The sequence below is a fragment of the Gossypium raimondii genome, chromosome 3 (assembly GCF_025698545.1).
Source record: "Gossypium raimondii isolate GPD5lz chromosome 3, ASM2569854v1, whole genome shotgun sequence".
NCBI classification, from domain to species: Eukaryota; Viridiplantae; Streptophyta; class Magnoliopsida; order Malvales; family Malvaceae; genus Gossypium; species Gossypium raimondii.
Window position 1 is genome coordinate 485,928 of NC_068567.1, and position 12,643 is coordinate 498,570.

The window sequence follows — 12,643 nt, forward strand, 5'->3', positions numbered from 1 at the left end:
AGTTAATTCCCGGTTCAAATCAAATTCGATTTCAGTTCATTTTGAGCTCATATTTAACCGTGTTGGATTAATTTTTTTAATCAAATCAAACCATATATAATTTGTATTCAATTTGATAAAATCGAATTTTTAAATTCAAATCAAATTTAACCTATCACACCAATCACAATTTTTTTAAAAATAAATAACTGAACCGAATTGAAATCAACCCCAAATATCTCTCCTATAAATTACTAGCCACTTTGTAAATCTAGATCTCTCCATAGTATTCATTACCAAGGAAAATGGCGACGGGTGGCATGGATGAAGCAAGCAACATGAAGGTGGTACTGAAACACTATGTATCTGGTTCACCACAAGAAACCGATATGCATTTGACAGCCGGAACCATCAAACTCAAAGTACCAAAGGATTCTAATTCCATCATCCTCAAGAATCTTTATCTCTCATGCGATCCCTACATGATCTTCAAAATGATGAAGCTCGAACGACAATTAACAGATCCTTACGTCCTCGGTTCGGTAATTTTATTCACTTCCTTTCATCTTCATCATCGTTATCGTAATCAAGTTTTATTGTGTTTTGATATGCTTTTTGTTTACCGTATTGAAAAATCAAAATTTGATATTTGAATTTCAACATCCGTTAAAATGAACCATTGGATGATCTTAAAAAGTGAAATGTGATTTGATTTTTGTTTGAATTTAGCCTACAAATTCTCAACTACATTATCAAAGATCCGAGATTGTTTCAGTAAGTGTAGAAACTAATTAAGCCTCATAAATTTCTATCACCTTTTCATTATTAGCGATGGATATTTATAACATTGCGTCGAGTATCGATTATTTGGAATATAGAAAATAAATGCTGGAAGAGCTTTCACAATAATTTAGAGTCCAATGAGGGGCACGCAGGGCTCTCCCATCCCTAAAATAAGAAATTGTTGCTTTAGACTCCTCAAATTTATAAAATCGTAAGTTAATATATAGTTTGGCCCTCCAAAAATGCTAGAATTTTGGTTTATTTCTATGTGAAACTTCATTTTAACTCTTATAAATATATTTAACTTAACTTCGGCCTCTTAAAGCAGACACTAATTAAATTACTTTTAGACTCCTTGGAAATTTATAAAATTATAAATTAATATAGTGATAATTTTATCTTTTAACAGCAACGTGACTAGCACAACTCGAACCGAAGACACACCTGGGACGATGAACACTTTATCCATCGGCCAACACACAATATTCTTTTTACACTAGGTTCTTTAATTTCATTGCAATAAGTGAACCAAATAATAACACTTCATCAAATTTTTTTAAAATTAAATTTATTTAACTTCATTTTTAATGATATGTAATCATCGATAGCGCCGGTATGCATATTATTAGTAATTTGGATACACAGACTAATTTTAGCTCGAATTTGCAGCCTATAACTGGATATGGAGTGGCAAAAGTTTTGGATTCAGCACATCCTGGCTTTGCAAAGGATGATTTGGTGTGGGGAATAACTGGTTGGGAAGAGTATAGTCTAATTTCAGACCCTAAAAATTTCTTTAAAATCCAACACACCGATGTACCTCTTTCCTACTATGCTGGAATTCTTGGTAACTATCAATTCTCTTCTATCTTAGGTTAAGGTTGTTCGGGATTGAATTGTTCTCTTCTATCTATATCGTGTTATAATGTCATTAGTTAGTCAAAATACTTAAAATCATTAATTGTTCATGTTAAATCGTTGATATTGATTTTTCCTTAACAATAATCCTTCCAACAAATAAAAGGTTCACGATAGTATGATGAGTTGGAGGGTGTTTTTAAGAAGAGAAAAGCCATGTCAGCAACATTTTAATCAGAATAGATAAGTATTTGACCTAATCAATGACACCAAAAATAGAAATGCTAAACTGTGTTAAATTAAAGTATGAGGGTTAAATTTACAATTTGAGCATAGTAGAAGGATCAAAACCATAATTTGACCCAAATCATGGAATGAAATGGTTAAATTCTACTATTAGTCCCTATACTTTGTTAAAGTTATGAATTTACTCCTTATATACTTTTATTTGATCAATTTTAGTTCCAATGCTTTTCAAATTTGAAACTTTAGTCTTGACCCAAACAATAGTAGTTAAATTCGTTTAGTTAAATTCAATTACTAGTTCTATACTATATGTGTGCAGTTGTAGATTTAGTTCATTTTTCTAATTGGATCATTCCAAGTCTATATATTTTTCAATTTGAAATTTCAATCTTGACACAAATGACAATCATTAATCTATTAACTAGATTTTTAGTGAGTAATATTTGAAAATAATAAGTGATATAGCATTACACATATGATAATAAGTTTGGTACATCGATTTTAAAAATAGCGAACTTAATAAAAAATGTAACCAAAGGAAATCTAAGAACATATAAGAACAAATGCATAAAATAGGGAATTGATATATAATAAAATATGTTACTTAGACTCCATGTGAGTGTTGAATACGGTTATGTAATATCGATAATAAATGTAAGACGGTTAATAGGTATGCCTGGGATAACAGCATATATTGGTTTCTATGAGCTTTGTGCTCCAAAGAAAGGAGACTATGTGTTTGTTTCAGCAGCATGTGGTGCAGTTGGTCAGCTAGTGGGGCAATTTGCCAAGCTCCATGGTTGCCATGTTGTTGGAAGTGCTGGTAGCCCAGAGAAGGTAGGCCCTTTGCATGCTATTCCTATTCTTTTTAGGGCTAATATACTATTTGAATAAAAGCATTGACTAGCTAATTGAGTTTACCTCTGTTTAGGGTTTAGAGGAAGGAGAAATGGAGGAGTCCAACAATTATGGCCACCAACATCCCCTGCTTCTTATCTTGAATCAAGACCAGCTGATCCACAATCAAAGTGGTGTAACTCATTGCTCCAGGTGCGGGGAGGAGGTGTCTGCTCCATGTTTTTGCTGTGTGGAGCACTGTGGGTTTTATCTTCACAAGGCATGTGCCGACGCACCTTTGGAGCTTAATCATCCTTTTCATCCCCATCATCCTCTTGTTCTTCTGCAAGAGCCACCATCTTCTTACTCAGGGTGTGTTTGCGATTTCTGTGATGAACCATGTACGAATTTCATTTATCACTGCTCTTGCGCATTGGACTTTCATATTAAATGTGCTTTGTTAATATTTAATATTGCTGAGAATAATTTGAAAGAGCTTGAGCATGTTGCCCTTCAAGATGAAGAACTTGCAGATGAAAATAAGTGCTTTGGGTGTTGGGAACCATTAGCAAAGTATACACACTTTTCTCCCGACTGTGGATTTAATTTACATGACAAATGCGCCGAGCTTCCTTTCAAACTGAATCTTGAGTGCCATCGCGAACATCCTCTTGTTCTACAATTTAATAGCGAAAGGCTCTCTTGCAAGATATGCTGCCTGGTGAGAACGCGAAGAGGATTTGTTTATGGTTGTTCTCCTTGTGAGTTTGTTGTTCACATTGAATGTGTATCGCAATCACCATTACAAGTTATTAAGAGTACAAATCATGAACATCCATTTACCTTGTTTAACGGGCACCAACATCCCCTGTTTCTTATGTTGAATCAAGAGCAGCTGATGGATAATCAAAGGGGTGTAACTGATTGCTGGAGGTGTGGGGAGAAGGTGTCTGCTCCATGTTTTTGCTGTGCGGAGCACTGTGGGTTTTATCTTCATAAGGTATGTGCCGAGGCACCTTTGGAGCTTAATCACCCTTTTCATCTCAACCATCCTCTTCTTATGCAAAATGCACCTTATTCATCCGGAATGTACATTTGCAATTTTTGCAATAAATCTGGTCACAAGTCTGTTTATCGCTGCTCTTCTTGTGAATTGGACTTTCATATTAAATGTGCTTTGTTTACATTTAATATTGCTGAGAATAATTTGAAAGAGCTTGAGCATGTTGTCCTTCAACATCCATTGATTCCCACTGAAAATGGTGATGAAAAACTTAAAGATGTTTCTAAGTGCTTTGGGTGCCGGGAACCATTAGCAAATTATACACACTTTTCTCCTTGCCGTGGATTTAACTTACATGAGAAATGCACTGAGATTCCTTTCAAATTGAATCATGTGTGGCATCGCAAGCATCCTCTTGTCCTACAATTTAATAGCGAACGCCTCTCTTGGAAGATATGCTGCCAGGTAACAATGCGAAGAGGATTTGTTTATGGTTGTTCTCCTTGTAAGTTTGTTGTTCACATTGAATGTGCATCGCAATCACCATTACAAGTTATTAATAGTACAAATCATGAACATCCATTCACCTTGTTGTTAAGACAAGTTCCATTCACATGTGATGGGTGTGGCACTGAAGGAAATCATGTTGCCTATACATGTGGTACATGCAACATTATAATCCATAAAAATTGCATTTCATTGCCTCGCATTATCAAAAGTAAGTGGCATGACCATCGCCTTCTTCACACATATTTCCATCACATAGAAGATTTTAGGGTTTTGAATTGCCTAAGATGCCATGATGAAGTCAATACAGAGCACGGTAGTTACTATTGTTCAAAGTGCAATGGTATATTCCATGTGAAGTGTGTAATGAAGGATAAAGATTCATATGAAATAGTAGAAAATGAAGATGAGATTGAGATGCCCATTGAAAGTTCCATCATTGTTATTGAGAGCAACGATGCTGGAGAAGCTACAAAAATAAAGCATTTCAAGCATATGCATAATCTAATGTTAGGTCCCTTTGTTGGAGGATATGAAAATAGTTGCGACGGGTGTATGTTGCCAATCTCGGATCCGTTTTACTACTGCTCAGAATGTGCTTTTTTTCTTCATAAAGCGTGTGCTGAGTTACCTAAGATGAAGAATGTTTGGCATCATGATTGCAAAGAGCCTCTAGCCCTTATTTCTGACGAAGCTTTTCAGTGTCAACGATGTTGGTACATATCTAATGCCTTTGCCTATGAATGTTGTGGATGTGAAGAAAAAATATGTCTCCGATGTGTGATTGCTCTTACTCCTGGTGCTCGAACATGTTTGAAACATGAACACCCCCTCTTTTACTACACAAAGCACAATGGGAAATGCAATGCTTGTGGTAGGACTACACAGGCGGCATTCTGTTGTAAGGATTGCAATTTTGTGCTACATCTTCGTTGTTTTTCACTTCCAATTACAGCTCGTCACAAATGCGATGAGCATCTTCTTTCACTCACTGATCATGATGATAACAGTTATTCAGAACATCATCATTGTGATATCTGTGAAGAAAGTCGAGATCCAAATCATTGGTTTTATAATTGTTCAATATGTGATACTTCTACTCATGTTTATTGTGTACTTGGACAATATCCATTCCTCAAACTCAGGAGCCTTTATGAAGAAAATGATCATCCACACCCACTCACCATTGTGAAGAAGAAGTATTACTACCCATATTGTGATAAATGTGGTAAGCCTTGTGTAGATGTGGCTCTTGAATGCTCAAAGTCAGAGTGCAAATATATTGTCCATTGGAATTGTGTAGTACCCTTTCATCTATGGAGATTTTGGGCGTGGTACAAGTGGTAATTCAGATAAAATCATATTTGAAATCTGCCACTTCATTTGCAGGAAAACTCAAGACTTGGAAAACAGGGTTGGGTTTGATGTTTGCCTTGTTACTTGTGATATTAATTATTGTTGTAACTGTAGTTTGGTTTTTCGACTTTTAAGTTATAAATAAATGTCATGTAAAAATCTGAGCTGAAACTTGTGAGGTTTGATTGTTGATTTTAGAATTTCTTATAATTTGGGAGTGTGATTGTGCTTCTGTAACAGATAAACTGAAATTACTACAGTCCCAAATAAAATTGAAGGATTAGTGTATTCTTTTTTCCATAAAAAATATATATTAAGACAAAAAAGAAAATGCAAAGCCGAGAAAGGTCATCATCCACACAATTTCACAACAGCTCAAACCAGTAATCAATGGAAGGAGTGATTATGTCCCAAACACTGCAATAGCTTAACCAAGAATGACAATAAACATGGATCCCATCTGCCCGCTTCGACTTTGGGATTTCAATCCCCACACCTAATGTTTTAGCTATTTTCCCATCTCTTTTTTACTCTCTTATATCACAACCTTGTACCTAATTTCCTTACTGTCTTGTCTGGGATGGTGTTGGAGTTTTAGGGAAGTTGAGAGAACAAAATACAGAGAAAACAAAGAACAACACTTATCAGAATTTAATTTTTTTGACTGCTATCAAATTTTCTCATATGCTTTTCATTCAACAAGAAATACAATATATATATGTGTAGTGGTCATAAGAAAGTCAACAAACCCCATTAATACACTTTGAAAATACAAATACATAACTTGTACATTAATACACAAACTCTGCTTATCTAACAAGTGATCTTAGCAAGCAGACTAATACAAAAATCATCATCAGCATATGCGAACCTTTCTTAAAATACGTCAGGTGGTTCGCCAACAACATATAACAGCTCACACTTTGATGAGCTTGCAACTTCAATTGAGCTTACACTTTTGGTTTTGTGAGAATATCAGCAAGTTGGACATCTGAACTACAATGAACCAGCTTCACCTCATTCGATTGCTCGACTTCTCTAAAAAGTCCTAGGTCTTAGGTAACATTACATGTTGGTTCTAGGTCTTTTATAGTGACTGTGTTGGGCTCATCGAGTTCCCAACAAACACTAAGACAGCAAAGAAATCTAACAGGCCTGGTCAGAGATGAGCTATAGTGATAATTGATTTAATGTTGTTTTTAATTATTTTTCTTTTATATAAAGCCGATTAATGAAATCTACATGGAACAAATCATAATGATGCAGCAATTAATAAATTTTTTTGAATGAAATTTACATGGTCAAATCTTTAGAGTGTGTTAATTAGAAATCAACAGTAAAATAATAAATAAATATTAAGATATGGAATCAAATTAAAATTTGAGTATTTCACGGGATTAAAATATGATTTTAAAAACATCTCAAAATTATCCAAACTCAGGTGTCAAATTCAAATAAAAATTCGAAATGATTCGAATCAATATACTCAATGACCCAAAAGTTGATCCTACTAATACGAATCCATATCTGACCAACCTAACTTGACCATAAAAGTTAACAATTTGAATCAGAAATAACAATAAAACAAAATGATTTAAACCAGTCCGAATCCCAAACCCAAGATTCTTCAAATTCTCAAATTTAAAATATTCGAATCATTTTAGTTCGGGTTAGTTTCACGTTCAAATCAATGTCAATTTCGGATCATTTCAAATTTGATCATTTTAGACTCATATTGAATGGTGTTGGATTATTTTTTTAGTCAAATCGGGTTTTGAAATTTTTGGATCATTTTGGTTCGGTTTAGTTTCAAGTTCAAGCCATTTTAGGTTCAAGTCATTCGGTTTCAGATAATTTCGGGCTCATATTGAACGGTGTTGGATAATTTTTTTAGTCAAATCGAGTTTAAAATTTCCAAATCATTTTGGTTCAGGTTAGTTTCAGGTTCAAATCAGTTTCGGATTTGATCATTTTAGGCCCATATTGGACAATGTTGGATTATCTTTTTTAGTCAAATCAGGTTTTAAAATTTCCGGATCATTTTGATTCGGGTTAGTTTCAAGTTTAAATCAATTTCGATTTCGGATTTGATCATTTCAGGTTCATATAGAACGGTGTTGGATTATTTTTTAATCAAATCGGGTTTTAAATTTTTTGGATCATTTCCGTTCGAGTTAATCCCCAGTTCAAATAAAATCCGATTTCAGATCATATCGAGCTTATATTTAACCGTGTTGGATTATTTTTGTAATCAAATGAAATCATTTATAATTTGTATTTAATTTGATAAAATCGAATTTCTAAATTCAAACAAAAAACCTATTACATCAATCACAATTTTTTAAAAATAAATAACTAAACTGAACCAAAAATAGCGTTATGTATGTTAACTGCTTTGGGTGTTGAGAACCATTAACAAAATATACATACTTTTCTCTTGATTGTGAATTTAATTTACATAAGAAATGTGCTGAGCTACCTCTGGAGACGAGTCATATGTGCCATACACAACATCCTCTGGTTTTGCAATTCAATAGCCAACGACTCCTTGCAAGTATTTTAGGCTAAAATGACACACCAATCAGGTTCTTATTGATAGCCAAGGACAAAAGTTGGATTCTTTTGAGGCTATTTCTACTGAATTGGTACATTTCTTTAGTAATACTCTTGACACTGGATAATAGGGTATGTTCTTTTTCTGTAGTAATAAGACCTTGGGGCCAGATGGATATTCTGCTAAATTTTTTCAAGCTACTTGGGGTATAGCTGGGAAGGATTTCATGGAGGCTGTGAAGTATTTTTTTTCTTAAGCAGAAAGATGCTAAATTCTCTTTTATTCTAATCATATTTGCAATCTGCGGCTTCATTTGCCGGAAACTCAAAATAGGAAAACAGAGTTTGATCTTTGCCGTATTAGTTGTTGCAGTTGTAATTTAGTTTGATTATTATTTTAGAATTTTTTATAATTTGAGAGTGTGATTGTAGAGGTGTTGTTGGATGCTTGTCTTTGTTTCTTGATATAAGCTTATTTGAAAATACAAGTTTTTCTGAAACTATTGTCTCTCCTCTTAATATTATATTATATTACATAAATACATAGCACATGCTACTCAGCTCCATCCCCAATACCACACTAATTACAATGATTATTTTATAGTGAAATCAGTCAAATTAACGTTAACCAATGCTTATTTCATTAAAATTTTTGATGTAAAATGAGCTCAAATTATGGTGTATATATATATACATTCAAACGTATACATATGGTGTATTGTATAATATAATATGGGAATTTCGAAATAAAACAACAAAGGATTTATATCAACCCACCATGGAAAGCAAGTGTAACCTTGAATAAAAGCATTGACTAGCTAATTGAGTTTACCTCTGTTTAGGGTTTAGAGGAAGGAGAAATGGAGGAGTCTAACAATTATGGCCACCAACATCCCCTGCTTCTTATCTTGAATCAGGACCAGATGATCCACAATCAAAGTGGTGCAACTCATTGCTCCAGGTGCGGGGAGGAGGTGTCTACTCCATGTTTTTGCTGTGTGGAGCACTGTGGGTTTTATCTTCACAAGGTATGTGCCGACGCACCTTTGGAGCTTAATCATCCTTTTCATCCTCATCATCCTCTTGTTCTTCTGCAAAAGCCACCATCTTTTTACACAAGGTGTGTTTGCGATTTCTGTGATAAAACATGTACGAAATTCATTTATCACTGCTCTTGCGAATTGGACTTTCATATTAAATGTGCTTTGTTTACATTTAATATTGCTGAGAATAATTTGAAAGAGCTTGACCATGTTGCCCTTCAAGATGAAGAACTTGAAGATGATAGTAAGTGCTTTGGGTGTCGGGAACCATTAGCAAAGTATACACACTTTTCTCCTGACTGTGGGTTTAATTTACATGACAAATGCGCCGAGCTTCCTTTCAAACTGAATCTTGAGTGCCATCGCGAACATCCTCTTGTTCTACAATTTTATAGCGAACCGCTCTCTTGCAAGATATGCTGCCAGGTAAGAAGGCGAAGAGGATTTGTTTATGGTTGTTCTCCTTGTAACTTTGTTGTTCACATTGAATGTGCATCACAATCACCATTACAAGTTATTAAGAGTACAAATCATGAACATCCATTTACCTTGTTTAACGGGCACCAACATCCCCTGTTTCTGATGTTGAATCAAGAGCAGCTGATGGATAATCAAAGGGGTGTAACTGATTGCTGGAGGTGTGGGGAGAAGGTGTCTGCTCCATGTTTTTGCTGTGCGGAGCACTGTGGGTTTTATCTTCATAAGGTATGTGCCAAGGCACCTTTGGAGCTTAATCACCCTTTTCATCTCAACCATCCTCTTCTTATGCAAAATGCACCTTATTCATCTGGAATGTACATTTGCAATTTTTGCAATAAATCTGGTCACAAGTCTGTTTATCGCTGCTCTTCTTGTGACTTGGACTTTCATATTAAATGTGCTTTGTTTACATTTAATATTGCTGAGAATAATTTGAAAGAGCTTCAGCATGTTGCCCTTCAACATCCATTGACTCCCACTGAAAATGGTGATGAAAAACTTAAAGATGTTTCTAAGTGCTTTGGGTGCCGGGAACCATTAGCAAATTATACACACTTTTCTCCTTGCCGTGGATTTAACTTACATGAGAAATGCACTGAGATTCCTTTCAAATTGAATCATGTGTGGCATCGCAAGCATCCTCTTGTCCTACAATTTAATAGCGAACGCCTCTCTTGCAAGATATGCTGCCAGGGAACAACGCGAGGAGGATTTGTTTATGGTTGTTCTCCTTGTAAGTTTATTGTTCACATTGAATGTGCATCACAATCACCATTACAAGTTATTAATAGTACAAATCATAAACATCCATTCACCTTGTTGTTGAGACAAGTTCCATTCACATGTGATGGGTGTGGCACCGAAGGAAATCATGTTGCCTATACATGTGGTACATGCAACATTATAATCCATAAAAATTGCATTTCATTGCCTCGCATTATCAAAAGTAAGTGGCATGACCATCGCCTTCTTCACACATATTTCCATCACATAGAAGATTTTAGGGTTTTGAATTGCCTAATATGCCATGATGAAGTCAATACAGAGCATGGTAGTTACTATTGTTCAAAGTGCAATGGTATATTCCATGTGAAGTGTGTAACGAAGGATAAAGATTCATATGAAATAGTAGAAAATGAAGATGAGATTGAGATGCCCATTGAAAGTTCCATCATTGTTATTGAGAGCAACGATGCTGGAGAAGCTACAAAAATAAAGCATTTCAAGCATATGCATAATCTAATGTTAGGTCCCTTTGTTGGAGGATATGAAAATAGTTGCGACGGGTGTATGTTGCCAGTCTCGGATCCGTTTTACCACTGTTCAGAATGTGCTTTTTTTCTTCATAAAGCGTGTGCCGAGTTACCTAAGATGAAGAATGTTTGGCATCATGGTTGCAAAGAGCCTCTAGCCCTTATTTCTGACAAAGCTTTTCTGTGTGGAAGATGTTATTGCATATCTAATGCCTTTGCTTATGAATGTTGTGGATGTGAGGAAAAAATATGTCTCCGATGTGTGATTGCTCTTACTCCAGGTGCTCGATCATGTTTGAAACATGAACACCCCCTCTTTTACTACACAAAGCACAATGGGAAATGCAATGCTTGTGGTATGACTACACAGGCGGCATTCTGTTGTAAGGATTGCAATTTTGTGCTAGATCTTGATTGTTTTTCACTTCCAATTACAGCTCGTCACAAATGCGATGAGCATCTTCTTTCACTTACTGATCATGATGATAACAGTTATTCAGAACATTATCATTGTGATATCTGTGAAGAAAGTCGAGATCCAAATCATTGGTTTTATAATTGTGCAACATGTGATACTTCTGCTCATGTTAATTGTGTTCTTGGACCATATCCATTCCTCAAACTCGGGAGCATTCAAGAAGGAAATGATCATCCACATCCACTCACCTTTGTGAAGAAGAAGTATTACTACCCAGATTGTGATAAATGCGGTGAGCCTTGTGAAGGTGTGGCTCTTGAATGCTCAAAGTCGGAATGCAAATATATTGTCCACTGGATATGTGTAGAAGGCACTTATCTATGGGGTTGGTGAGTGTGGTACAAGCGGCAATTCAGATGTAATCATATTTGAAACCTGCCACTTCATTTGCAGGAAAACTCAAGACTGGAAAACAGGGTTAGTTGTGATATTAGTTATTGTTGTAACTGTAATTTGGTTTTTTCGACTTTTAAATAAATGTCATGTAAAAATCTGGAGCTGAAAGTTGTGAGGTTTGATTATTGATTTTAGAATTTCTTATAATTTGGGAGTGTGATTGTGCTTACAATAATAAAAAAAGTCGCTACTAGACTGAGCTTGCAGCTTTGGTGGAGCTTGCAGCTTTGGTGAGCTCACAATTTCATAGGAAGAGTTCGCCACTATAGAAATGACCACTTCGCAACACTCCTCCTTGGCCATAATGCTGTGAACTCCAATATCTTATCTTAGCCTCTATAACCTCATTCTTCCAAGAGGTTTTGTGAGAATATTAGCAAGTTGGACATATGAACTACAATGAACCAGTTTCACCTCATTCGATTGCTCAACTTCTCTAGAAAGTCCTAGGTCTTAGGTAACATTACTTGTAGGTCGTAGGACTTTTATAGTAAGTGCATTGGGCTCATCGAGTTCCCAACAAAAACCAAGACAGCAAAGAAATCTAACAGGCCTGGTCACAGATGAGCTATAGTGATAATTGATTTAATGTTGATCCTACTAATATGAATCCATATCCGACTAACCTAGTTTGACCATAAAAATTAACAATTTAAATCAGAAATAACAATAACACAAAAAGATTTAAACCAGTCCGAATCCCAAACCCAAGATTCTTCAAATTCTCAAAATTAAAATATTCGAATTATTTTGATTCGGGTTAGTTTCACGTTCAAATCAATTTTAATTTCAGATCATTTCAAAATTGATCATTTTAGACTAATATTGAATGGTGTTGGGTTATTTTTTTAGTCAAATCGGGTTTTGAAAT

The 12,643-nt window shown here is 35.1% G+C and overlaps 1 protein-coding gene across 1 annotated transcript; it reads left to right on the top strand.

The window, feature by feature from the left end:
- The first annotated feature begins 284 nt into the window (after positions 1-284).
- Positions 285-11,909, top strand: LOC105796309 (uncharacterized). Its single transcript, XM_052627836.1, has 5 exons — positions 285-521; positions 1,432-1,609; positions 2,537-2,703; positions 2,798-5,012; positions 11,180-11,909. Exons 1-5 carry the CDS (start codon positions 285-287, stop codon positions 11,707-11,709), a joined length of 3,327 nt encoding a protein of 1,108 aa, XP_052483796.1. The 3' UTR covers positions 11,710-11,909.
- Positions 11,910-12,643: the final 734 nt, after the last annotated feature.